Source organism: Thermomyces dupontii, assembly GCF_041956625.1.
Source record: "Thermomyces dupontii strain NRRL 2155 unplaced genomic scaffold VTN31scaffold_1, whole genome shotgun sequence".
NCBI classification, from domain to species: domain Eukaryota; kingdom Fungi; phylum Ascomycota; class Eurotiomycetes; order Eurotiales; family Trichocomaceae; genus Thermomyces; species Thermomyces dupontii.
The window spans coordinates 693706-719921 of NW_027192307.1; the positions used below are offsets into that span (position 1 = coordinate 693706).

General features: G+C 55.7%; 10 protein-coding genes across 10 annotated transcripts; 5 read left to right on the forward strand and 5 right to left on the reverse strand.

Annotated features, from left to right (window-relative positions):
* Positions 1-1476: 1476 nt before the first annotated feature.
* VTN31DRAFT_266 (uncharacterized protein) lies at positions 1477-4480 on the forward strand (the record flags this gene model as incomplete). Its single annotated transcript, XM_069402852.1, has 2 exons — positions 1477-2771; positions 2827-4480. The coding sequence occupies 2 exons, from the start codon at positions 1477-1479 to the stop codon at positions 4478-4480; spliced, it is 2949 nt and encodes a 982-aa protein (XP_069263122.1).
* Positions 4481-5444: 964 nt separating this feature from the next.
* On the reverse strand, positions 5445-8037 carry VTN31DRAFT_267 (uncharacterized protein; the record flags this gene model as incomplete). The annotated part of the gene is made up of 3 exons (XM_069402863.1): positions 5445-7693; positions 7748-7869; positions 7940-8037. The coding sequence occupies 3 exons, from the start codon at positions 8035-8037 to the stop codon at positions 5445-5447; spliced, it is 2469 nt and encodes an 822-aa protein (XP_069263123.1).
* Positions 8038-8678: 641 nt separating this feature from the next.
* On the reverse strand, positions 8679-12293 carry VTN31DRAFT_268 (uncharacterized protein; the record flags this gene model as incomplete). Its single annotated transcript, XM_069402874.1, has 5 exons — positions 8679-8996; positions 9057-9383; positions 9432-10237; positions 10288-12072; positions 12131-12293. The coding sequence occupies 5 exons, from the start codon at positions 12291-12293 to the stop codon at positions 8679-8681; spliced, it is 3399 nt and encodes a 1132-aa protein (XP_069263124.1).
* Positions 12294-12725: 432 nt separating this feature from the next.
* On the reverse strand, positions 12726-14549 carry VTN31DRAFT_269 (uncharacterized protein; the record flags this gene model as incomplete). The annotated part of the gene is made up of 6 exons (XM_069402885.1): positions 12726-12884; positions 12938-14079; positions 14138-14172; positions 14224-14288; positions 14368-14395; positions 14479-14549. 6 exons carry the CDS (start codon positions 14547-14549, stop codon positions 12726-12728), a joined length of 1500 nt encoding a protein of 499 aa, XP_069263125.1.
* A 1013-nt stretch (positions 14550-15562) lies between these two features.
* VTN31DRAFT_270 (uncharacterized protein) lies at positions 15563-18084 on the reverse strand (the record flags this gene model as incomplete). The annotated part of the gene is made up of 4 exons (XM_069402897.1): positions 15563-17531; positions 17579-17919; positions 17973-18006; positions 18059-18084. 4 exons carry the CDS (start codon positions 18082-18084, stop codon positions 15563-15565), a joined length of 2370 nt encoding a protein of 789 aa, XP_069263126.1.
* Positions 18085-18424: 340 nt separating this feature from the next.
* Positions 18425-19831, forward strand: VTN31DRAFT_271 (uncharacterized protein; the record flags this gene model as incomplete). Its single annotated transcript, XM_069402908.1, has 3 exons — positions 18425-18546; positions 18612-19556; positions 19618-19831. The coding sequence occupies 3 exons, from the start codon at positions 18425-18427 to the stop codon at positions 19829-19831; spliced, it is 1281 nt and encodes a 426-aa protein (XP_069263127.1).
* Positions 19832-20680: 849 nt separating this feature from the next.
* VTN31DRAFT_272 (uncharacterized protein) lies at positions 20681-21924 on the forward strand (the record flags this gene model as incomplete). Its single annotated transcript, XM_069402919.1, has 3 exons — positions 20681-20902; positions 20951-21044; positions 21104-21924. The coding sequence occupies 3 exons, from the start codon at positions 20681-20683 to the stop codon at positions 21922-21924; spliced, it is 1137 nt and encodes a 378-aa protein (XP_069263128.1).
* Positions 21925-22095: 171 nt separating this feature from the next.
* Positions 22096-22887, reverse strand: VTN31DRAFT_273 (uncharacterized protein; the record flags this gene model as incomplete). Its single annotated transcript, XM_069402930.1, has 1 exon — positions 22096-22887. One exon carries the CDS (start codon positions 22885-22887, stop codon positions 22096-22098), a length of 792 nt encoding a protein of 263 aa, XP_069263129.1.
* A 53-nt stretch (positions 22888-22940) lies between these two features.
* VTN31DRAFT_274 (uncharacterized protein) lies at positions 22941-23495 on the forward strand (the record flags this gene model as incomplete). The annotated part of the gene is made up of 1 exon (XM_069402941.1): positions 22941-23495. The coding sequence occupies one exon, from the start codon at positions 22941-22943 to the stop codon at positions 23493-23495; it is 555 nt and encodes a 184-aa protein (XP_069263130.1).
* Positions 23496-23702: 207 nt separating this feature from the next.
* VTN31DRAFT_275 (uncharacterized protein) lies at positions 23703-25469 on the forward strand (the record flags this gene model as incomplete). Its single annotated transcript, XM_069402952.1, has 4 exons — positions 23703-23837; positions 23895-23963; positions 24028-24473; positions 24533-25469. The coding sequence occupies 4 exons, from the start codon at positions 23703-23705 to the stop codon at positions 25467-25469; spliced, it is 1587 nt and encodes a 528-aa protein (XP_069263131.1).
* Between the last annotated feature and the right edge of the window lie 747 nt (positions 25470-26216).

Genomic DNA, 26216 nt, shown 5'->3' on the forward strand with positions numbered 1-26216 from the left:
ACCCCGAACCGCGGACAATGCGGGAGTGTCGGAGCCATGGACGGACCGGCTGGAGGTGAAAGATAAAAAAATAAAAAAAAAAAAAAAAAAAATTAAAAAAAGAACGCCTTGAGCAGAATGGCCTCAGTCGAGGTTCAGCTCATCAGAAAGTTAGGCAAAAAAAAACATGGCATGACCGTGGCAGAAACTCACCGGCTCGATTGACCACAGTCCGTGCTCCGTCGAGTCAATGTGAAGTGAGTCCTCACCGCCGACCAGCCGAGACGGCTCCAATTTCTCCCCCAGAGTCCGCGGCCCAGAGCCTAGCCGGGCGACCACAGAGGCACAGACCACGGCCCAGTTCCACTAACTTAACTAGTCTCAAGGGTAGATACAGCAGAGGCCAAGATCTGAGACCCGCCATTCAATGGCGCCGGCCTTCTGCGCCTGCAATCCAATCCGATCCGATTCCGACCGTCCCTTTCCGGGGTGCAGCCCTGTGTGGCTGCCACGGCTTCTGTGGACGCTGGCCTGGGTCGTGCTCCGCGCCGACAGGCGAACGCGCCGTTGCAGGAAACGCCGAGGCAGGTCGGAGGAGAGAGACTTGTTTTGCTCAAAGAAGAATGAACGACGAGTTTCGTCACGGGTGCGAGGACGCGGTCTCGTGCACCGTTTACAGGACCGGCATCGGCTAGGGGAAAGGCTAAATAATAGGCACTGCCGGACAGGGACAGGCGGATAGGACGGAGTCACGAACAGGGCGACGGAAGTTTGTCACGGACAGAGTTTGGCTGGGGGCCTTGATCGACCAGACCAACTCACCGGCTTGCGCCAGTCGTTCGACTCCTGGTCAGTGGTCGGTCGGCAGCATCTCCACCGCTTGTGTCCCGTCGTTCGGGCAAAGGCGCGCGTATCCCTGCAGGCTGCCCGTGGCTGCTAAAAAAAAAGTAAATCAAAAAGGTTCATAAAAAAGGAAAAAAAAAAAAGAAAACTTGCTCGTCGGTCATCCTCATAGACTCATTTCTTCAATTCATAGCATCGAGTTTTCCTATCTTTTTCTCCTTTTTTCTGGCCTGAAATTCGCCGAGTGGTACCTATTGATGTATCCATTTCGCCTCAGTGCCGCGTAGTTACATCCCGAACGCCGGCCGAGAGAAGACGACCCTCGTCGTCCCGCTGGATCCCACACCCCCCTCCCCAGACCAGAACCAGACCAGACGGTCAATTTCCGGGGATTCGGGTCTTCGTCCTGCCCCCTCGTTTTCCGGCTCGCGGCTCTCCGTTACTGTATCCCTTGAGCCGACAATTCTTCCCTGACCGTCGAGTCAAAACACGAACCCTTCATCCACCCCCCCCCCCCCCCCCAAAACTCCCGGACTCCGTGTGCATGTCTCCCAACTCATTCTTGACTTGATCACACGCCCTCTGAAGCTTCGTCTCCTCTTCACATCCCCTCCGGGAATTCAGTCCATCACGGCTCGTCCCGGAAGCCCCAAGATGCGTTCCAGCATCGCCTGCTCGCGGTGTCGCCGCAGCAAGATCAAGTGTGTCAATGCCGGCATCGACACCACCTGTCGGGCGTGCGAGAACTCGAACCGAGAATGTGTCTACCCGACCCCGGCGATCGCCATCGGCGGCGCGAAGCGGGACCTGACCGCGGCCATTGACGGCGACAACGATCGCAATGGTGACTGGGATAGTCCGAAGCGTCAACGCTCTCGCAAGACCGCGCCGACCACCTCGGGCGGCCGCGACGTCACCAAGGCGGCCGACGTGCTCGACTCGTCCATCCTGACCCTCAAGGTCTGGGAGACGTTGTTCGACCTCTTCCAGGCACACTACGCGACCATCCTACCTTTCCTACATCCCACCACATTTCTCAATCAGATCCGACAGGTGTCCTCGTCCTCCTCCACGTCCGACGGCGCCGACCGCCAGTCGCCCCGGCCCGAGCCGTCGCCGCTGATCCTCTTGGGCGTCCTGGCATTGACCGCCCGCTTCCACCCTCAGCTGGTCGTCCACCACTCGCCGCCCACGCCGAGCAATCCGTCGAACCCCCTTGTGGCCTCCGAATACTACGCGGCCGCCCTGCGCAGTCGCCTGGCAGGCTCCGATGGTCTGGGCTTGGCCGTGCCCGAGCTGAGCCGGGTGCAAGCGCTGCTCATGCTGGCTCTACATGAGTGGGACATGTGCCGGGGCAAGAACGCCTGGGTCTACGCCGGTGTGGCCATTCGTCTATCACAAGCCATGGGCCTCCCGTACGAACTGGACAACGAGGCGGCCTCGCGGCCACCCTCCATCAAGTGGGAGACGGATTACTTTGGAATCCCGCGCCGCCGAGAGTCGCGCGAGCAGTCCTCGGACGACATCATTCTGGAGGAGACCAAGCGGCGCACGTTCTGGGCCTGCTTCATTCTGGACCGCTGCCTGAGCAGCGGCAAGTATCGCCCACGCATGGTCAAAGTGCGCGACCTTGGTATTCAACTTCCCAGTGACAATGCCTTTGCCTTTGGCGAGCGCGTCCGCACGTCGCGCCTGAGCGACTCATCGGGCCGCCGACCACTTGGCATGAACGCCCAGGACATGCAGATCCCGAGCTTGCGCCAGAGCCTCGGCTACGCAGACGACCAGCTGCGACCGGCCGGGTCGCCTTCTCTGCAGCGCGGCGACTCGGTCGATCACGGCGTCGAGCGCTGGGAGGTCGGCGCGGAGGAGTCGGTGCTGAGTCGGGTGATCCGAATCATTCGGATTTGGGGGAGTGTTGCCAAATGGGCCTGCGCGGGCGGACGACGGTATGCTTGTCCTTTGTCTTGTCACCAGGGCGAAATCTGTACTAACGATTTGCAGGACCGATCCCTATCCACCATGGCAGCCTGAGTCACGGTTCGCGCAGCTGCGCGGTCGGCTGTCCGAATTTCAAGAGACCCTGCCGCGGAACCTGCAGTATTCGCCGCGCAACACCGACACCCACATCATGTACAAGCACAAGCTGCCGTCGTACACGGTGATGCACGTCGTGTATTTCCTCTCAGTCATTGTGCTGCACCGCGCGTACCTGCCATTCCTGCCGCTGCGCTGCAGCGAGCCGGCCGGCCCCTTGGATGAACCGACGTACTCGCGTGACAAGTACGCGGCGCCGGAAGGCTTCTGGCGGGACAGCGCGCGAGAAGTGTTTCGCGCTGCACGGCAGGTGATGGACCTGGCGACGGCGTGTCAAGAGCGCGGCGTGCTGGTGGAGTCACCCTTGGTGGGCTTTGCGCTATATCATGCGGCCTTGATGGGGGTCTACGCGGCGCACTTTGGCCAAATGGATGTCGAGGGGATGCTGACGGCACGACGACCGTCGACCGATGTCACCAACAGCGGCTCCTCTTCGTCGTCGTCGTCGTCGTCGTCGTCGCCGGCGCCGGCGCCGGCACGGAGGTCGCTGGAGATCTTGCGGGACATGCGGCCGCGACTGAAAATGGCCGTTGGCTGGTTCCGCACGTTGAACCGCCTGCACAGCTACTACACCAAAGTTAAGAGGGACTACGCGCGGGCGACCGCCGCCGCGACGCACACAGAAGGATTCGACGGGAACAACTTGCGACCGGGCGGAGCCGCCTTGGAAGAGTACAAGGTTCTCGAGAAGGTATTTTTGGAATTCGGCGAAGTCGAGGACCGGCTGCAAGAAGACAACGATGACGGGACGGCGCCTGCTGCCGCCGCCGTCGCCGCTCCGGGACTGTCTACAAGCAGCGACGCGGTCAAGAGCGAGTCGGGCGATTCTCCATCGCCAGCCGCTCTTCCCCGGCGCGAGTCATGGGTTGTCGTGAACGGCACCGCGGGGCCATCCCATTCTCCCACCGTCTCGACGACAACCGCTCCTCCCACCAGCGGCGGCAACACTGCATCTCTTGCCCCCAAGACCGACACGAACGAGCTCGACCGGCGGCCGAGTCTCCCTCCTCCACCTCCGGGCCGCACTCCACTACCCCCGCAATCAGGCTTCTCGCTGCCCTCGATCCAGCAGAGCACGGCCTTCCCCCCTTCTCCAGCCGCAACCGGCAACCGTCTTCAACCACTCAGCTCCTGGGCTGGTCCCCCTCCTCCCCCCTCTTACGGACATTCCCTCCCGCCCATCAACTCCTCCTCCGCGCCGCCGCCGCCCCCGCATAACTACCCACGTCTCCCCCCGCCGAGCACCGTCGCCGCCGGCGCCGGCGCTGGCGCACCGCCCGGCAGCGGCAGCACCAGCAGCAGCAGCAGCAGCAGCAGCAACGGCGGCAACAGTCCCCCCGCACTCGCCACAACGACGGCGTCTTCCCATCCCCTTCCCACGACGACCACAATACCCACTCCCGGCCCCACAGCAAGCAGCTCACTCTGGACCATCAGTCTCGGCGGCGATGACGTCGTCGCGTTCATCGAGGGCGGCACATGCGACACGTGGTCGAACCTCACAGATAGCGAGGTGGGATATCCATCGGGATGGCTCGCGGCGGTGTGGAACGACTTGTAACAATGAGCATTTCTTCCTCTTTACGTGTTCTATTACCACCGGGATATGTTATTTTTTTTTTCTTATTATTCTCGATATTCGGGTTCGGGTTCGGTGCAATATTCTCTTGCTTTACGCGTCTTTGTTTTTTTGTCGTCCTTTTTCTTGCAAAACAAAAGAAAACAATGTGATGTGCGATCGACGTCCGATGAATAATGGATGGCTAACGGCTAATTGCTTGATTTTTTTTTTTTTTTTTTTTTTTTTTTCTGTGTGGGTTGTTCCGGGACTGGGTTTTGCTTGTCTCTCTTCTTCATCATCGTTGTTCGTTCTGAAGGTTATCACAGGAGCGATTTGATTTGATTTGATTTGACTTGATTTGATTCCCTACCCCCTAGGTATTATTCTCACGTCTTTGTCACTTTTGTCCCTATTATACTATTTATTATTTTTAGTGTGGGATTGGGTAGGGTATGGAGGGAGGGAATGGGAATGGAATCGGATGGGTTTCTTCTCTCTTTTGGATTTTGGATTGAAGAATCTCTCTCTCTCTCTTGATCGAGCTAAATTTATTGTTTGGAATAACTCGGTACGTAGTTAACGGGATCAGAAGTTGCTTTGTTCTTTTTTTTTCTTTTCTCTGATCTCGATGTTGCTTGATTTGCTCGATCAGTTCGCTTGACCATTTTGACCTATTACTTCCTTGGGAGGTACCTATGTACGCTACTTGAGTCGAACTGTCGAAGAGAACACTGAACTCTGTATGTACTAGGTAGGTACCCTTAGGGCGAGCAAAAAAATATAATATATACGCTCATTGAGAGATGTCATACGTTCGATTCCATTCAGTCATTCGTTATCGATCAATCAAAGTTAATCAATCAGTCGGACAACGTAAGGGAAAGAATAAAAACGCAACATCAAGTACGGAGTAGTTGGGGAGAAAGAAAAAAAGAAAGCAGAGAATAGCACCGGCTGACTGCCGTCACTGATGATACTGCCCCATCATCCCACCACCACCACCACCGTGATGACCGCCTGCCGCAGCCGCCGCAGTGGGATTAGTATTATGATGACCAGTACCCGCCTGCGCCTGCGCAAACATCTCCAGTAACTGCCGCGACGACGGGTAGTTTCCAGCGGGGGTATCGGGTGAAGAAGTCTGCCGCTGTTGTTGTTGTTGTTGTTGTTGCTGCTGCTGCTGCTGCGGCAAGCCAGTCGTTGGCAGATGGGCCGGATGGTGGTGACTGTGATGGTAGTTGAGACCTATTGTCGTGGATGTTGTAGGATTAATGTTCGGGTTCATCATGAAGCCCGGCGGGATGGGCGGGCCTGACGGCGGCATCATCATGCCCGGCGGTGGTGGTGGGTGGTGAGGATGGTGGGGCAGATGGTGAGGCGGGCCAAAGGCACTCCCGTTTGCCGGGGAACTGGTCGTTACCGGGGTGCCGCCGCGCGGGAATGCACCGCGAGGACCGGGCTCATGATTGCCGCTGTGGTTGTTGTTGTTGTTGTTGTGGTGGGATGGCGGCGGTGGTGGTGGTGCTTGCGGCATGTGCATCCCGTACCCAGGGCCCCGGTTTGGCGTCGGCAACCCCGGTGGTGGCGCTAGCGAACCCTGCGCCTGCAGGCTCGCCTGCGCTTGTTGCTGCCCCGCCCATCCCGGCGGCAGCGGCGGCGGCATCTGGTGCTCCAGACCCGGCGGCCTCTGCATCTCCAGCGGTGACCGTATCGGGCCCGCCCCGGCCTGCCCCGCGCCCGAAAACCCCTGGTCATAATACCCCATTGCCCGCCGGGCTGTCTCATTCGGCTCCTCGTTGGCGGGTCGCTGTAGGTGCGCAATCGCCGGGTCGTCCAGGAATGGATGTCCTTTCTCGCCCTTTTGAACGCTGCTCGGCCGCCCCAGCAGCTCCGGCGCCATGTTCCCGGCAATCGACGCGGACACTGGCGCGGTAGAAACCGGAGTCGACCCTGGCGGCGAAGAGATCCGCACTTGCTGCATCAGCCGGAGAAGATTCTCTCGGTCACGCATCTGCGCCTGCGGATCTCGCGGCCCATACATGTGTTCCACGTGCGACGTCCCCGGCGACGGTCGCCCACCTTCGGGTGCCGGGAAGCTCGGCGCTTGTGACTGTTGGCTGCTGTCCACCTTGGGCGTCGCGTTGCGCGACTTGGTGTTCCCCAACATCTGCAGTATCCGTTTGAATCCTTCCTGGTCTTCATCCGTCGTCGACACCGGGCGATCCGTCTGCGTCTTCGATTCCGACTCTTTCATCTCACCCGGCGGCGGGCTAAAAATGCCCGCAAAGCGCGACGACTTGGTTGCCTTGACCGATCCTGTCTCTCGCTTCGTCCCCGATTCGGTCGATCCCGGCGTGTTGACTTCCTGTGCCGCCGGCTTCACGTCGCCGAGAATTCCAAAGAACTTCTCCAGACCAGTATCCACCTGCAACGAACCCGCCTTGGGTGCCGCAAACAGTTCACCGTCGAGATGGCTAGGCTCCGCCTTGCGCTGCTCAGGCGCCGGCGCCGGCGCTGCTGCGGTATCCTTCTTCTCCTCCGCCGTTGTCTGCCCGGAGTTCGCCTTCATCCGCTCCTTCCACCGCTGAAAATCCTCCTGCGTGTGCGCCGGCTTCCGTTCACCGCGGTCCGTCGAGTCCAGCCACTCCGGCTCCGGCTCAACTCGCGCGCCACGATTCCAGTCGCGGTCTGCCGGGTGTCGGTCGCGGCGCCAGTCGCGGTTCCGGTACGACGGCTTCTCCTCATCGTGGTCCGCCGCATCGGCTGCAGCCGCGCCTTCGTCGCGGAACCAACTCTGCTCGTGTCTTCCGCGCGGCCCATCCCGTCGCGGAAACCGCCCATCCTTGTCAAATCGACCCTCCTTGTCCCTAAACCCGCGGCTGGGGCCCCCCGAGTCTGTTCGGTCCCAACGATCAGAGTCGACCCCGTTTCGCCTGGGTCGACCATCCTGGTCGTCACCATACGAGCGTCGGGATCGGCTCGCATTCCAATCCTCTCGCTCGCCTCGCCGACTACCCGTCGGACCATAGCGCTGATCTCGACGGTCTAGATCCCCATCGCGATCTCGGAAAAACTTTTCTCGGAACCCTATTCGATCATCGTCGCCGTCGTTGTTGGACCGCGACGAGCGATCGTTGGCATCGGTCGACCCCTTTCCATAGGACCTTGAAGCTGACGAGAATGATGTTCTGGGAGGCCCAAGGACAATTTCATCTACATACACCGGTTTAGCATACGACTCACCTGCCGACGCTGTTATCCACCTACCTGACGAAAGGCGCGAGTTGTGTCGGTTATCGAAGAGATTTGGTCTTCGATTTCCCGGCGAATCATTCTGATGCTGATCTGAGTTCTTGCTATACCGTTTCGTATTCGGGTCGGGAATAGGGCTGCAGGTTAAATCTCATTAGTGACGTCTGTGTGCCTTTTATTTTTTTTTTCAGGGCTCAGGACACTCACCCCATCCATTCCTCGACCGGGGGTAGTTTCTCTGGCCGGGCCACTAGCGGCGAATTGCGCAGCCACAGCAGCTCCTCGATCTCATACCGGCGCGCCATTGGCAAGAGCGTGCGCGAGCAACGTCGTTCGAATCGAGGGAGGGACGAAGAAGAGTAAAGCTCAGAAATATCGCATGTTGAGTGGCGTGGGTGTTTCGTTCGTTTTTCTCGTCAAATTATGTCGTGATCGTTGTAGGTCGTCGTAAGAAGCGCACGTCCTCCGAACCCAAGAGAGCGCCAACCAGAGCAGCAACAGCAGCCAAATTAGAAAAGCCCGGGACGAGAACTCGTGGCGAAGAGCAGGGAACAAGATCAAGTATTAGAAAAAAGCGGTCAAAAATAAGGATCTGTCGAACACTTTGCTACAATTGACCAGTCTGGAAGGTCAAAAAGCGTTCCAAGGCCTCGGAAACGGGCAAAAAATGTCTGCTAGATCGAGAGATACTTGGATATAACCTCAAACTGGGCGTCGTGAAGGAAATCCTGTCTCTTCTTCTGCCTTGGTCTTTCAAGTGTCTGGTTCAGCGAGGGGAAAAGTTGTTCCAGAGGCAAATCGCCCAAAAGGGAAACTACGTTTTTGGCATATCTCGCACTCCGTAGCGCTTCGGCGGACGAACGAACCAACGGTGCAAGTGCTCTATCAGTACCAGGTTCTTTCCTGCTTTGCATCCGGAGTCCATAGATTACAGAGTAGCCATGGCCTATGCTCCTCCGACACCCTCCAGTACCTGCGAAATCCCTCCCTGGCTCCATCGGTCCACCCGGTCGTGATCGGCCGTGTCATAGACAACGCGCGCGAGCGGCCGAAGAAGTGCCTCATGAGGATCACCCAGGGAGATGCGCTGGGCGATCCAGTGGACGATGGCAGCCCTGGTGACGAGCACGGTGCTGCCCCCGGCCTGGACGACGCGGTATAGGATGTGTAGAATGGTTTTCTTGACCGATACCTCAAGGTCCGGCCAGCTGTAGAGAACGAGCAGGTGCTCGAATACTTTGGCGCGGCGGTAGATGTCCACGTCCTGGCGACATTGATCAGATTTTAAAAGTTTCAGAACGGAGAGAAAAGTGGATGTACTCACCTGTGCGGTTCGAGCGCCCCGTAGCAATATGGCCAAGAGCCATCGCACCTCATCCATATGTCGCCCCTCAACCTCCGAAGCCTGCAAAAAGACCTTGTCGATCCAGTACGACGGGATCTTGCCGACCTCCCAGCTGGGGTACTTTTGCAGAAACTTGTTGACCTTGGCGTACATAAAGTGCAGCGGGTCTGTCAACACCTCCAGGCAACTGGCAGCACACTCGCCGACGATGTAGGGAAACGGTCTGTCGAGGCCGAACTGACTGACCGTCTCCCTCAGTTCGCCCAGGAGGATGTAGGTTGCTCGCCACTCTGTGTACTTGGAGCTCTTCACCATTGTCAGTGCAAGGTCAGTGGGAATCATCGACTAGCTTACCTTGAGTTTCACCATTAGACGACCAATGGCCGCAAAAGCCTGCCGCCGGATCTCTTCATGCTCCGAGCACAAGAAGAGTATCAAGTCTCGCACCCTACCGTTGTCGATGGCCATCTCCAGCTCCTCGCTCTCCCATTTCTGCAGGGACGTGTGGTTCTTGCTCTCCGAAGGCAAAGGACCAAACACCTCAGCGATATCAGCGGATGGCTTCGGCTTCCTTTGCGGCTGCGTGTCCTCGGCAGGCGCAGTAGACCCCGCGGCCTCGTGGTCGACATTTAAACCCTTGGACGCCTTCTTGAAAGCCGACTTGGCCTTCTTCGACTCTGACTGCTCCGCCAGATTCTGCCGCACTGCGTCCAACGCGGCTCCGTCCTCCCCGGCCTCCTTCAATTTCGCAAGGAACAAGCCAACCCACGCAGCGAGGACCTTCTCACGATCGGAATCATTCGCTTTGACCACGTAGGCCCATTGTTCCTGGATAGCCCCCACTAACGGACTTAATGGTCGTCGTTCCTCTTGAGCGGTGTTCTTGTGCAGCGAGTCTACAATGTCCCGGTAATGGACGGGTTGCTTGGAGATCCGGGCCAGGCAGTTGTCGAGAAACTGCAACTGCATGTGGAGTGAGTCTGAATCCGAGGATTTCAGACTGGTCAGCAACGCATCGAACGATGCTGGGGCATTGATCATTGCATGATGTTGGAAGAGCACTGCCTGGAGCAATTTCCAGGTCTGTCTCATGGAAGGATTGTCCGGTGTCTGCACTACAACTTTGAGGATGCTCGTGAACGCGGAGTATTGCAAGGAGGCTGGCCTTCTGTTAGTTGAATTCGGCCGGTACCAGATGACTGAAACGTACCAGGATGCTGCCACCAGCGCATCGATGATTGCCATTCCGCGACACTCAGCGTATGTTGCAAGAAACCCAATAATGTCTCCGAATCCTCCGACGATGGCTCAGGCTTCTCAAGCTTGCCGAGAATTTCAGTCAAAGTCAACGTGACGTCAAATTCAACCTCCGTTGCCGCCAGAGGAAGGACTTCGTAGAACAGAGCCACTAGCTCCATGATGGCATCCTGCTGCTGGATATCGTCGCTGGCCGTTCGCTTGAATGCAAGAATCACATCTTTCAAGGACGGACAACGGCTACAGAACTCATCGCGCAGCCTCTCTGCCGCCTGCGTCCACAGGTCCTGGCGATAACCCCGATCGTCCTGGAACATCCTCAGAACGCTTCGCAGCTTCTGAATTGAGGCCGTCAGTATACGAACGGCGAAGAGGGTAACGATCTCGGCGTTTTGATTTAGACACCTTGTCAGAATCTTCTGCGTCAGCGGCCGTGGCAGGATGTTCTCGAGGACGATCGAGACGGGAGGGGGCATAACGGGAAATCCTCCTTTCCAGCCACAGTGCGTTGGGACGGGCAGCTGGACCGTCGAGAACAAGAAAGCGGATTCACCCAGCCACGACGGCGTGGCCTTGGGATCCGACGTAAACATGACCCGTTTCGTGAAGTAGTCTGCAATGAGCTCGGGCGCGACTCTGAACATCTGTAGCAACAGCTCCGTCTGACGAGTGTCTGTTTCCGGACGAAGAACTTGCGCGAGCGCCGCGAGGGTTCCGTTCCGGACGGGTACATTCTCCCAGTAGCGGTCCTCGTAGTAAGGCGAATCCAGCCCCAGATCAATGTACCCTTCTTCGACCTCTTCGGGAGACTCGGGATCATATCCGGGAGGATACCAGCCGTTCTGAGACAAGAGAACGCCCATCTCCGGCTTTGTACAGACCTTCGTCAGGACTCTGTGAATCTGATTGGCAATCCGGGTATCCTCCGACACAGAATCGTCCAGATCCTGATCGTAGCCATACAACGTAACCAGACGCTCCAAATTCCAACGGTTGAAAAATTTGGTCTTTGTGCTCCGTGGAACCGAAGCATCCTGGGCAATGTCCTGTTCAATTGCCTTGATGATGTCAACCACGATCTCGGGCGGGTCGCGCCGGACGTGCTCCAAAAAGGCCCTCATGATCTTGTGCTGTTCAATGAATTCACTCTTGGCCGAGCCATGCTGGAACCGCAGGTTTGCAAGAACCAAGCGCTGCGCATTACGACGCAGAGTCGACTTTTTCGCATCCTCCGATGCTCCTTCCGTCTGCGCTTTATTTGGTGTCAGGAAGATATCGAGCCGTTTGAGAACGATATCCCGCTTCGCGTGCGCGAGCCGCGCTACAGCCCCGCCATCGAAGCCAACGATCTCGGTGAGCAGACGCAGGCACGGCGAAATCAGATGCTCCTTGACTTTCTGGGATGTCAGGTTGCGGTTGAACAGTCGCAGCTGCTCCTTCTGCAGCAAGTGCCTGCACAGGGCGACTCCAAAGTCGTGGAATTCCAACTGCGACGAGACGGTCCTCAGGAACAGCGCCAGAACCGACGGAACCAGTACCAGCAGACTGTCATTGTTGCTGCTGTCCGCGAACCTCCAGCATTGAATAAGATCCGGGAAACAGGCGTCTGGGGAGTCCTCGCCGCCGGGAACCCGTTGCGAGTCGCAGTAGGCTTTCAAGATTTCCAGCTTTTTGGGCTTGTCATGTTCATGTTCGGGCTGGTTAATGGAGTTGAGAAAGTCCTTGAACGCATTGATCCCTGCCGTCTCATTAGCCACACACATCCAAGACGTCCAGCGACCGAATCTCGCACATACCTAGCCGCGTCTCGGAGGGCGAGTCTTGCTTGAGCAGCAGCAGACGCCGGAGTTGCTTGTGGGAGGTGATCGATCCGGCGCCGCTGTTTGCCGCGTCTGCGCTCCCCTCTGCCGAGATCTTGCGCCGCTTCACTCGAGGGCCGGGTACGGCAGCATTGCCCATTTTAGCTGCGTGGACTGCGACTCAAGATGCCGTTCTCAACTTCCTGCAGAGATCAGATAAAATCCGAGATTGACAGCATGTGATAAAGATTTGCCCGGGGAGATCCCGGGCTTCTCATTGGTCGGTTGGCATCCAATCATATTCCGACCACGATTCAGCATCAAAATGGACGTTGAAAACGAAGTACTGTACGGAAGGACGAAGCTCCAATACAGTAGTCGTGTTCATTCGATCATTAAGCAAGCAATGACATGTCTCCGCGACAGCTGACACAGGATTGGAGTCAAATATTACGAATCTAATGCAGTGTCCGTGATGATGTGCAGAACCAACTTATACAGGCCATCTAACCCATGCCATAACGCCCAAAGACCTCCCAGAAACACACAAAGAACGCCATCGCTGCCAAAAGCAAAGCAGAGGTAAAGTACATCACCAGTTCCAGGTCCTGCTGGCCGCGGTGAAAACAGGTGGCTTCCACTGGAGCTTCGAGGGATCGATCTTCCTGACGCCTTTCTGCTTCTCCTTCTCTTGGCGCTTTCTGTGCTGCTCAACGACCGAATCCGGCAGCACGATAACCCAGTTGCCTCTCTATCATCTGGTTAGAATCATTGAACGAAAAAATCGTCAATCGTCGAACTTACATGATAGCGAAGCAAGTTCATCACCAGCAAGGTCTCGTGTACATCCTTATCCGTCATCGCAGTGAGCTGCGCCAGCTCGCTCTCGCTAACAGACTCGCGACCGGGCTCCAGCAGGATATCGAGCAGAACCTCTCGCCAGTACTGCCGATAGCTGAGCAGGCCCAGGTCACTGAGAGGCTTCTCCGGGGATCCTTGTTTGCCTTCCCGCTTGCTCAGCTCGTAGCTGAATTGGATCAGTAGTCGGCCGTAGCCGCGTCGCTGATACTGCGGGAGCGTCAGGATACAGGCCAGATTGTATCCCTCAGCGGAGTCCTTCTCCTTCGAAAAGTAGCCGACCAGGTGGCATCCAGTTTCGTCCCGGGTGCACATGCAGTAGAACAGGAACGGGTCGACGTCGTAGTACAACGTCTTGTGATCGAGGAAGAGCTTGCTGAGAAGACACAGGTTGCGGCACCAAGTGCGCTGACGTCGGCCGTCAACCTCGAAGAATGAGATGTGGTCATCACGGTAAATTTCATTGCCCGGCGGATGGACAAGGGTGCACTTCTTGCGGTGTCGCTCAAAGGCACGCCGATTGTCAAAGTAACTCAGACAGAACTCGTCGATGTAGATCAACTCGGCGTCCTGAAAGGATTCCGGATACGGCGAGAAATACCACGGCTCCATTTCATACTTGCCCATCTGCAGGCGGGTCAGGTTCCGCACCCGGTGGATCTCTGTCGGGTTCTGCGTCATGCTGCCGCTTGTTCGGAGCTTCTCAATCTCCTCTTCGCGAGTCATGGTCTTGACTTCTTCCCCTTCGGTCTTGGCGTCCGTGAAGCTCACATCCATCATCTCCACATCTTCCGATGCTTGCTTTGGGGTATCCGTGGCAGAGGCGCCCTCTGGCAGCGGGTGCGGCGTGCCATCTACACGGTTCTCCTTGCCGCCGGCCTTTGCCGGTCGAGGAGCCTTGCTGACATTGGTATTCTTCCCCGTCAGCAGATCCGGCGTTGCAGAAACATCCCGGCTGTCTGTTCGGGCTCGTTTCTGGTTTTTCCCGGGCGCTTTCTGCCCGCCTGATGCTTTCTTCTTCTCCGGCTTTTCGGGCGCCGGCCATTCAACCTCTTGGCTGAGATCAATTCTGGAGGCCGGGATCCATTCTAATGGCAAACGTTAGTTCTCGACTTGTACTGACTGTATCCCAACTGCAATGCGTACCATCAAGTCGTTTATTGAAATCGACATAGTGGACGCTAGGAACCTTGTCAGCATAGTCCGTGCGCACCCCGCAAGGATCAACTTACTAGAAATATGGAACGTCTCCCCGCGTCCGCATTGACAACAGCTCTGCTTTTCTATACTCGCCATCCTGCACCCCCCGAGTTAGGCCTTGGCAAATCACGTGATCTCATGAGCAGGGTTTTCACCCGGCCAGGTCAGCAACTCACCTTCTCAACCATGGCCTTCACACCGATCCTATCATCAAAATAAGTATATGCGACCGTGAAACCAGGGGTCGAAAATGCCAGGGAGCAGTTTTCCCGGGCGAAATCACGTACCTGAGCGTATTCAGGGTGGCGAACCCCTTTTCGGGATCGGGCGTCCCGGTCGCGTCGTCACGGGCCACCATAGTGCTAGGGACGCTGGAGCGAAGACTGCGATGGTCGCGGGGCCGTTTTAGGTGATTTCTGTGATGAAATAGACGGGTAAAGGGCTGGCGATTTTGATGGACTTTTGCCCGGGTGGCGGTTGGGGATCAACTGGTTAAGGTTCGGTGAGGTTTCTCCCCACTGCGAAACCGGTTCAGGCAGCCTTTTCTATCTTCAATAATACATAACTAATCCAACCCTCACCTATACTCTTGTCGGCAACCACACTCGACATGGATTTGTTGACATCTTCATTTCCTATTGAGGATTTCGAATTTGACTGCTTTATTAACCATCTCTAATCAGATGTATCTAGAGGTACCTCTGATACTTCTGACTGCACTATTTTCCACGATAACTAACAGTCGTACCCCAGGCAGGCTAGATAGAACACGTGACCTGGAAAGTATGTGTAGGGAGAACCAGGTTCCTGTCCGAACTTGGAGCGATGGTACGAGTATGCTGTCTCTTCTGTTTACGTGTATCAGCGGGCAACCGTCGGTACAGACTTCAGAACCGAGCCTCGGAGATTCATCTGTAGAGCAACGAGTTCCGCCCATCTTGTTTCGAATTGGCGGAGGACCAAGTTGCAGAACGGCTTCATCGCTGCCATCCGTGCTAGTCGGCAGAAGTACTGCATATAACCGAAAGTGAAAAGGTGATGACGACTTGAGTCGGCCATACTTCAGTGACACTCGGTAGGTCTCCGGGAGCCAAAATGATTTATTATTAGAGGGATTTTGTGTATTACAATGAGTCAGAATCCGACAGAAGCAGGAACACCTGTACCAAATAGCTCTTGCAGGCTTGCAGCTCGGTCAAGACCAAAGCAGCAAAGCAGCACCGCCGCTCATGCAAATCACTCTTAGCGATTGATTCTGGCTCTTCGAAAATGCCGATGATTACTACATATTTTTCATTTATACCTTATTCTCAGCGGGCACAATAGGCTTCTAGATACATGTAGGCCATGAGTAGCAGATCTATAAACCCATCAATGAGCCCCGTTGATCGCCGGCATTGCTGCCTCATGTGCCTCCAGCTCTTCCTTCCGCGACCGATACAGCTCCTGTGCCTCTCGCTCGCGCCGGGTGATGAAGCTGACCTCGTCGCGCAGCTTCTCCAGGCGCCGGGACAATGCGCCGTCCTCGGCGATCTGAAGGGTGCGGAAGGTATCAAGGTCGATCTTGGCTTTCTCAAGAGCGGCGCTGGCTTCGACGATTTTGGATCGCAACGTCTTTGCGCGGGCTTGGTACCCACCGTAATGCAGGGCCAGCTTCTTCTCGAGCTTGTTGCCTTGCTCCGCAGTGGCCATGAGAGCCTCTTGCACGTGGTCAAACATGTCAATCATACGTTGCTCTTGCTCCAAGAAGTTATCCTCCTCGTCCTCGTACACACCCAGGCCCGGCAGAGCGCCAGAGTCACGCATCGATGTCCAGGAGCTCTCGAAATCAGCTTGCCACCGCTGCTTAAGATCATCCGAATCCAGCTCTTTCGCGATGGCCTCCCGCGCAGCCTCGAGATGTGCATCGTCCAACCGCCCAGGGGCAGGCGCCTTGCCCTCCACTTTGGCGCCCGCAACGGGATGCTTCCGCGCATCGTTGGCAATGAGAATGGCAGCCTCTTCAGCAATCAACCTCTCGATGGGATCGGTGACCTGAGATGCCCTCTCCAGAAGCACAGTGACATTCAAAGAACTTGGACGTGGCAGGGACTTTTGAATGACCTGTGTCTGGCGCCGGAATTCGGCTTCTGCCTGCTTACGACGCAGCTCAGCATTTCTACGATCCCGCTCTGCTGCATCTTCTTCGATGGCCTCAGCCCCTGTGACGGGCTCTGGGGATTCGGACGGGAGCTCTTCCAACTCCCACTCCGTCTCCTTCGGCTTGGGGAGAGAGGCCAGTTGGCTGCGGACGTTGCGACGCATCAAGTTCTCCTGAATCTTGATTTCACGCGGAGTGGCCCCAACAATCTGGCCGCCAGCGTCTTTGTTCAAAGCGAACTGATCTCGAGGTGTCCGGAGAGGAGTCGCCCCAGGGCCGATCCCTCCGCGAATCGGAGTGGCACCGGCGCCGCCCGCAGCTTGACGGAATGGCGTGGCCATAGGATTTGGTGTTACAATATCTTGCTTGCGTGGTGTGATGCCTTCGAAGCCCGTCGAGCCGGGTCCCTCATGAAGGGGCGCGTTCTCCCCGCCCAAAAGTGATGATTGCGTTTCCGTCAGCGCTTTGATATTGCGGATCTCATTGGCAATATGATCTTCTTGCGGCGGCGCCTGCGGCGTGCGGATCGGAGTCCCTCCAACGATAGTGGAATAATTTCCAACCAGACCTCGGGTATTGTCGTTTTCCTCTCCCGCCATTTTGGCCGCTCGATCGCCGGCCAAGCCCATCTTGACAATGTCCTCCAGCTCGCTCTCGCTGACTTGAGGCGCAGGGAGATTGAGGGGTCGTCGCTTGCTCATCTGTTCGGCTTCGCGAATCTTTTGCATGCGTCCGGCTTTGGCAGCTGCCGCGAACGTCGAGTTCTTGTCGCTCTTTCGCTTCTTGCGCTCAGCTTCCTCATCTTGCTCTCCTTTGCGCTTTCCTGCCAGCTGGATTTTTCGGGGATCGAACATCTCTCGCTGGCGCTCGTTTCGAGCCTGTTCCTCCGTTGTATCGTAGAATCCGGGTGCCGGAGCTTTCTCGAACGGGATGTCTGCATTATAGTCCATCTCGCCTTTCTTGGTTGTCACGACCTTGACGTTGATGCCCGCGCTTTTGAGCTCTCGGCGCTTTTGCAACACAGCGAGTCGGCGCGATTCCTCCAACTGGCGCTCACGAGCCTTACGCTTCGCTTTCTTACCCTGCGTGTTGGCCAGACGCGCGCGGGCTTCACTGAGCATTTCCTTTTCATCTTCGTCGAGATCGATCGTATCGGGGCGGGCGGGCTTCGATTCGGGATCGGGATCCAACTCTCCAGGCCTAGTGATATTAGCAACGATTTCGGACTGAAATCCTTGAGTGCCTACCTTAGTCTTCGCACGTCATCGGCACTGGGCGCCTGTGCCTCGGATCCGGGTCCTCCCAAGCCCAACTCATCGTTTTCCCTCGCTTCGGCTTCGTCCAGTAGCTTCTGATATCTCTCCAGGCACTGCGTTGCGGTCCGTCCCACGATCGGCGCGATCGTCCGCCATTGCGTCGGCATTAACTTGGCGAGATGCAGAAGCTTTTCATCTTCTTCCCTCGACCACTCGATCTTGCGGATGCTCGGATCCAGCCACTCGACCCATCGCGCCTTGCATTGCTTTGGGGTTTTGCGAGAGAGAAGGGACGAAACTCGCGCCCACTGATTCAGCCCGTACTTCGAAACCTACGTCATGTCAGCCAGAAGCAAAAATGTGGATGATCAAGTCCAAAGCGTACCGCTGCCCGAAGAACTTCATCTTCGATGTTGGTCCTACATCGCGTCAGCGCAATCCAGACACAGAGCCAAGCTAGAGATCACTTACCAGACGCCGCCTTTGACGACCGGCATCGTGCCCGACCGTTAGTCTCCTTAGCTGTGTCTCCCGAGACAAGTCCAAGTTCAGTTCGGCTCTGACTGTCGCTGGAGAGAATAAACTGATCGCGGCGAGCTCAGAACCCTGAATGCTTAGATGCTTGGACAGAGATGCCAGAGCGGCATTCTCTAAAAGGCAAAAGCGGCGCTAAACTCGCTTGTTCTGGAAATGTGGCGCTGATGGGCCAATCATAGTCTAGCGCGCTTGATCGACCCAGATTTTTCCGTTGATACGAAGAAAATGTCCAAAGTAACAAGATAGGCCTCGAGGCCATCAAACGCAGGGAGTAGCGACATCCCTAGCATTCAAAGCAGAATGGACGCCCCTCAACAGTACAAACAGCCCTCTCGGAAGGGCAAGAAAGCATGGAGAAAACATGTTGATGTGTCGGATATCCAGGAGGGGTTCAGATTGGTACGAGAAGAAGAAATCAGAGGGTAAGTAGACAGCGGCTTTGCAAATTGAATCCCTCTAGCAATGCGCTGACTTTTGGTGTGTGAAGAGGGGTAATTTCGGAGAAGCCTTCAGAGGAATTGTTCACAATCGACACTACCGGATCCGAAGAGATTGCAAAGACGCAAAAGCACAAGAAGCCCCTCAAAGCAGATGAGATTATTGCGCAACGGTCTGCTATTCCCAGCGTTGATAGCCGCAAGCGCCCGAATTCCAAAGTCACGGACGGGGTCATTGAACCCAAGGCAAAGAGGCAAAAGGGTAGTGATTGGGTCAGTACAAAAGACTGGGAGCGGTTAAAGAAGGTAGCGCAGGAAAACAATCCTGCGATCAGACCGGAGGACGAAGCAACGTACGATCCTTGGGCAGATGCGCCCGATTCATCAGCGGATAAGAAGGATTCTCAACTTGACTTTGTGGAGAAGCCGAAGCCCATTACTGCGCCGCCGACTCTGAAGCAGCCGCCTATCTCTCTTGCTGCGAATGGGAAACCGGTTCCGTCTGTCAAGAAACCGGACGGCAGCGTCAGCTACAACCCGGTTTTTGAGGAATGGGACCGCGCCTTGACGAGAGAAGGGGAGAAAGAGGTCGAGGCCGAGAAAAAGAGGATCGCAGAGGCCGAAAAGCAAGCAGAGCGACAGCGGTTGATTGAGGAGGCAAAGAACGATGACGGGGAGGTCAAGTCTGACGACGAGAGCGCTTGGGAGGGCTTTGAGAGCGAATATGAGAACCCCGAGTTTCTGAAAAAGAAACAGCCTGGAAGGAAGACGAAGGCCGAGCGGAACAGAATCAAACGACGGAAAGAGGCTGAGCAGAAAGCGAAATGGGAAGCTGAAATGAAGAAGCGGCATCAGCAGGCAGAGCAGGCGAAGAAAATTGCCCGCGAGATTGCGGAGAGGGAAGAAGCGCGAAAACAGCAACTCCAGAAACAGGACGATTCATCCGAAGAGGGCGATGATACGGTCCTGCGAAGACGACCACTCGGGAAAGAATTGTAAGTTTCCTTTACTCGTCTATTGAGACTAGGCAATAAACATTTGACTAACTGTCACCAGACCGCCAGAGAAACCGCTGGAACTGGTTCTTCCTGATGAGCTAAAGGATTCTCTACGATTGCTCAAGCCAGAGGGCAATCTACTGGACGATCGATATCGAAATCTTGTCGTCAATGGGAAGATTGAATACCGGAAGCCGGTGACGCATAAAAAGCCCAAGAAAAAAGCCTCGGAGAAGTGGACTTACAAGGATTTCAAGATTCCTGGGTTATAGTTCGCTGGACGTCAGCATTTACATACTGTACTCGAATGAGAGACAAGCGCGTTACGAAACTGGACAGGTTATCACTCCTAATAGTATTATATTGTATAACGAGTTACAGTATCTAGAATTGTACTTGTGCCCCATCAAGTGGGTCATTTTGCGGAGAGCATATGCACTAGCCCATATTAGGAAAAACTGTGCAATATGCATTATGTAATATTGTAACCGTTCATCTGGGACTCGAATCTCGATTCATCACGCTTGGACGTAGATCGAGATACTCCAGTTGTTGCTGGTGTCGCGTTCAGAGGGAGTAGGAGCCCATGCCAGAAGCCGCGACCCGTCGTCTGCAAACAAGCCGTCGGCCTCAACTTCCCCGATCACGCAATGGATGTCTGACATGTAAGCGACGAAAGGTTCGCTGCAACGAAGAGAAGCCGGTGTGCGGTCATTGTAGTCGTCTGCGCCTGGAATGCCACTGGAAAAATGCGGATGCAGCTACTCCGACCGGCGACACGGTACGCTTCCATCAATCCATGAATCATACTAGCACCGTGACGATGTCGCAGCGAATGGAGCAGCCGCAGCAGACTCCCTTTGCGGATCCCTTGGGCTTTTCGGGATATGCGATGGATCCTCTGGCGGATCTGTTTGCCTTTCGAGAGCCGTCCATTCAGGGATCTGCTGGCTTTGATGCCGCCCAGGCCGACAGCATGCTTATGGATGCGGCAACGGCCTCAGTCTCGAGCAATGCGTCGGATGTCGATGACACTGCCTTGCAAATGACGGTTCCTCCGATCCTGGAGCCTGTGGAGAACGGTCCGAATTGGGCCGTCAGCTCGCGCGATGTTCCAGAGAATGGCAGCATCGTCCACGATGGTCCGTTCGGCCGTCGTAGCCTTTGCGGCGATTCAGTCGCAGAAGTTTCAGGGTCGCGCCGGTGTCGATTACCGGCCCTTGTACGATCGCGCTGCGACAGAGCTGTCAGCTAAGTTGCTGGAGACCGACGGGAAAGCGCCGGCCGTCGATGAGGAGTTGGTCTGTATCTTGACGACAGTATTCCTCCTTGCGTATATCGATGTTCGTCACCTACGGATGCTGTGAATGTTCCATTGCTAACGTTTCTAGCTTTTGACTGATCGCACTGATCTTGCCCATCTGAACATTCAAAAGGCGCATAACGCTATTCAGCGGTCGAAGAAGACCGACATTGGCCCATTGGGTTTGTTCTACACAAAAGCTACTCCGATCGGATTTGAGAACTGACGCACTGGATTCTAGAACGGAGGATTATCTCCTGGATCCGGCTACTAGATGCACGTGCAGCGACCGCTGGGGGCGAAGGGCCTTTTGTGAATGACAACACGGGTCTATACACTCCCCCTATTCAGGCTCGGGTCTCCGGCTCAACATCTCAACGGACGGGTCAAGGCACAAACGGGAGTATCGAAGAAATCGTGTACGATCTGCTTTGCCAGCCAGGACTTGCTTTCTTCCAAGAAGTGCAGTCGATCACGGGGCGAATCACAAAGATCGATCACTATCGTCGCAGTCGAGGGACCGTCGAAGACGAGACGGAAGTCATGGCGACGGCTGCCGAGATCATGAAAGATTTGGCATCGTTGTACGATTGCCGGCCGTCGATCATGGACCATGCCGTCGCCGGAGACCTCGGCGACAACGTCATTGCCAAGCATCTGGCGCTGGCCATCATCCGCTCCTATCGGACCTATCTCGCCAACTTTTACGCTTGCTATATTCATATCCACTGGGTGGCGCATCGGCATTTACCGCGGTCAAAGATGCTTATCAAAGCCACTGGTGAGATCAAGGAGCTGGTGCATCGCATGATGGCGAATGGCGAACCGTTGCCGGTAAATATTCTGTGGCCGCTGTTCCTCTGGGGCAGCGAAGAGGATGACCCTCAAGAGTGCCGGTGGATTGTGGACACCATTCGCAGTCTACAACACGTGGTGACGAACGCCGCCAACGTGGCCAATCTGTTGCAAGAGGTTCAGCGACGACAGCTAGAGCGTGGTCAGCGCGTCGATATTCGGACTGTGTCCATGGAACTATTCAACAGTAGCTTTGCCATTGTCTAAGTCTACATCTTCTCCCTCATGTCTATTCACGATAAGGCTACGGCTGCCAATTGCTCCTCCACCGGCAACAGTTCGTACACCCGACTGGTGATACATTCCCGTTTCTCCGCGTCGATGAATTTGGGCACTGGCCGACGGCAGTCTGCGCTGGTTTCGGGATAGCCGCGGATCTTAGCGACGATCCATTTCGTCCCGTTGAGCCCACCCTTGGCGAGGCCCCATTCCGCCTTGCTCACTTTCTTTTGGAGTTGGGTTGCCTCGACGATCTTTCCTTGCTTGAACAGAGTGTAGATCTCGACAAGGATCTGCTGATGTCAGAAGCGAAATCGTTTGCTGAGATCGAGAAGATCGACTCACCCTGGGAAACACATTCGCGATGCCTGCGATGCAGCCCGTCCCGCCGACAGACAGCGCAGGGAACAACCAGTCTCCCTGGCCAGCCAGGGCCGCAAACTTACGCGGGTCGTTTGTCTCCGCCACGCGAGCAGCCTTTGCGATCCCACCACAGGTCAATTTGACAGCGCAGATATTGGGATGCGCGCTGAGCTTCTCGAGCATCTCCGAGTTGACATCCAGCCCGGCCACAACGTCGGGAAAGTTATAAATCACAACGGGAATGGGTGAATCATCCGCGACCTCGCGGAAGAAGTCGACAATCGCGACCGGCGTCAGTGCGAAATGGAAGTAACTCGGAATCAGCACGAGCGCGAAAGCAGCACCGTTGCGGTGTGCCACGATGGTTTGGTCAATGATATCTCTCGTGCAGCCGCCGGAGCAGCCGACGGTCAGAGGCAGATTGGGTTTGCCCAGTCTCACGGCGATGTTTCGGGCTTCTGTGATCAAGCGGGCTTTTTCGTCTGGTGTGAGGGAAATGGCTTCGGCGTTGGTGCCGTTGACGACGACTGGATTTCGTCTGTCAGCCCCCAGGCAGTGCGGGACTAATTGGAAGATACATACCGCCATGCACGCCGGACTTGATCAGGTACTCGAGGTGTGCCCGCTGAGTGTCCCAATCAATGTCCTGTCGGGGATTGTCATGGAAGAAAGTCAACGTCGGGACATGGACGCCGGGAGGGAATGGCTTGCTGGCGGAACCCATTTTGCAGCGGGAGATTCGACGATTGAAGCTAGAAACAAACCTACAATCCTCAATGGCGAACGGGATATGTGTAGAGAATGTCTTATGTAGTTCTGCATACGAATCCCGTGTAGATACTACTCCTCTATACCTCAAATCTGTTCTCCTCCAGAATCATAGAACAGCGCAAGCGATCCAATCGGCTACAACGAGCGTCGCCTCTCCAAGTGTTTTCGCAACGTCATGTAGTTATTATGTATGTGTTCTTGATATCCGATCGGCGATCGGTACGATACCCGATTGCCCCATCCATTCCCCAGATTCCTTCCCAAGCTCCAACCCAAGAAAAAAAAAAAAAGGCACTTGGCATACGCGAACCGACCCGAGCCGATCGGCTTCCACGCCGCCATCCCGACGGCCACCGCTCATTCGTCACAGCGAACTAGATCCGGCATCGCGTGGAAATGGGCTTCAAGGAATCATTATTGCTTGAATTAGTTTCTCTGTTTCTTGCGGGATGGGAAATCCGGGGTAAGGAAGCTCTGAGGGCTTCGATAATTTAAATTCTTCTTGCTCCCCCGCGTTGGAGATGGATTGATGAAACTGGGCTGCACTGCGCCGGGGTTCTAATTCGAGTCGTCGGGAAGGATTGTTCTTTTGCTTTTTTTTTTCTTCTATGAATTTTGTTGTTTGAATCAATATGGGAATATTGAAATCTTTCTCTGATGAGCAGCGGGTTGAGGATGTTGAGGGGAGGCCTCGGTCTGGACAAGGGGCGGATGCAGCAGTGGTGGCCAGGCTGGGGGAGCAGAGGGTTGAGGTGACGGAGGAAGATGTAGGTGATCAACTCAAGTCCTGGGAATCAGGATTGATGCTCATGGATATTGTACAGGATAAACGCATCAGAAGAAAGACGGACCGAGTGATTCTCACCATCCTGGTATGGATCTACTTCCTACAGGTACGAAATTCTTCAGAATATCTAACTCCAAGATAACAATCACATACTGACTGAAGTTAACTAGGTCCTCGACAAAGCCGTCCTCGGCACGGCATCGCTCTTCAACCTCCGAGAAGACACTGGGCTCACCGGCCACCAGTACTCACTGGTGGGCTCCATCTCGCCCATCGCGCAGCTGGCCTGGCAGCCGTTCTCGACTGTGCTGATCGTCAAGGTGCCCCATCGAATTCTGATGCCCACGCTTGTGCTGGGATGGGGTATCGCGGCGGCCTGCATGGCCGCGTGCCACAACTTTGGCGCCTTGCTGGCCGCGCGGTTTTTCCTCGGCTTATTTGAGGCCGGGTGCTTGCCGTTGTTCAGTGTCATTACGTCCCAGTGGTACCGCCGTGCGGAGCAACCCGTGCGTGTGGCCGCGTGGAACGGCCAGAATGGGTCGGCGACTATGGCGGCGTCTGCGCTGTCCTACGGCTTGGGACATATCCCCTCCAATCTATTGAGACCATGGCAGATGTAAGTTGTGGACCTCACCGTTCTTGTTGTCGGAACCATTGACGAACTGACGTGTATAGTATCTTTCTCTTTGTCGGCCTGTTGACGATCGTCAGCGCGTTCCCGGTCTACTGGAAGCTCGACAACGACATCCCGTCCGCCCGCTTCTTGACGGATCACGAGAAGCTGCAGGCCGCCGAGCGGTTGCGAGCCAACCAGACCGGTATCGGCACGCGCGAGTTCAAATGGTCGCAGGTGTGGGAAGTCGCGCTTGATCCGAAGAGCTACCTCTGGCTGAGCCTGGCGGTCCTCATCAACATCGGCGCATCCGTGACGAGCATTTTCGGACCGCTGGTCCTCTCCAGCTTCGGTTTCGACAAGTTCGAGACTTCGCTGCTCAACATTCCCTTTGGTGCCGTGGAGATGATCGTCATCTTCGGCGCCTGCTATGCCGCCCACAAGGTCCGCCTCAAGTTCGCCATCCTCGTCGAGTTCCTGCTGCCGGTCATTGCTGGATCGGTCATGTTGTACGTGCTAGACCGTGGCCCGTCCGAGCGCGCCGCCCTCGTCGCCGCCTACTACCTGCTTGCATTCCTCTTCGCCGGCAACCCGCTCATTCTCGCCTGGATCGTCGGCAACACTGGTGGTGCAACCAAACGATCAGCGACACTGGCTCTGTTCCAGGCCGGTTCGTCCGCGGGGAACATCATCGGTCCCCTGCTCTTCAAGTCACAGGATGCCCCATTGTACCTGCCTGGTCTGCGCGCCGTGCTGGCCGTGTTCGTCGCCGCGATTGCCTGCGTCTTCATCCAGCTAGCGAATCTGATCCTACTTAACCGACTTCAGGCCCGACGACGTGTGCGCAACGGCAAGTCCGCCGTCATCGAGGATAAGTCGATGAGTAACAAGTACCGAGTTGAGGGCAAGGAGACGGGGCCGGAGGGAGTTGTTTTGGGCGAGCATGCTTTTGACGATCTGACGGATCGCCAGAATGATGAGTTTGTGTATATTTACTAGCGAGTTGCAACTTCGTGAGCTGTCGAGTTGTGGAAGCTAGTATGATCAACCTGAACGGACTGTATCGATGCATGTACCCTCCGTAGATCCAACTGGTGACGCGCGGCTGTCGCGCGCATGCCCTGAAACGAACCGAGCCGAGCCTTGCCGTTTTGGGCAAAGATTAGGTACCTTAGGTAAATAGTCATCAGCGCGGTCAAGAGGTTTCGATTGCAAGAGAGCAGAGCGGAGGATTAGTTGAGCAGCAACTCCCTACGGACAAATGAAAAAAACCTCTACGGACAAAACCTATCATAGGGATTGAAGAAAAAAAAAAAAAAGTGTAGGTACCGGAATGGGTCGTTCCTTCGAGTCGACTGTCACGGCTATACTCTCCTGCCTCCAGTCATGTGGAAGACGGCATACAAGAGAGGGCTTGCAGGAACGAAAAGGAAATGGACGAATAACTAATGTACTGCTTAGAACCATTTTAGTTGGGTGACTTCTCACACTCTCATCAGATGTTTCTAACCACAGAGCCACGGACATTTGCAGTACAATTTTGGGGCTCCTCCATTGCTGTTAGCGTGGACGGACTTTGAGAGCAAGAGGCCCAGCCGCCGAGGTTACAGGAACGACTTGTCCAGGCACGACAGGAGTACATAGTATTGTCCGTCAGTTCTTGGGACGCTGGGCGTAGACAACATAGCTGCGGAGGTTATTGTGGTTAGTTGTCTAGTGTATAGCAAGGCCGGATAATAGCTACGG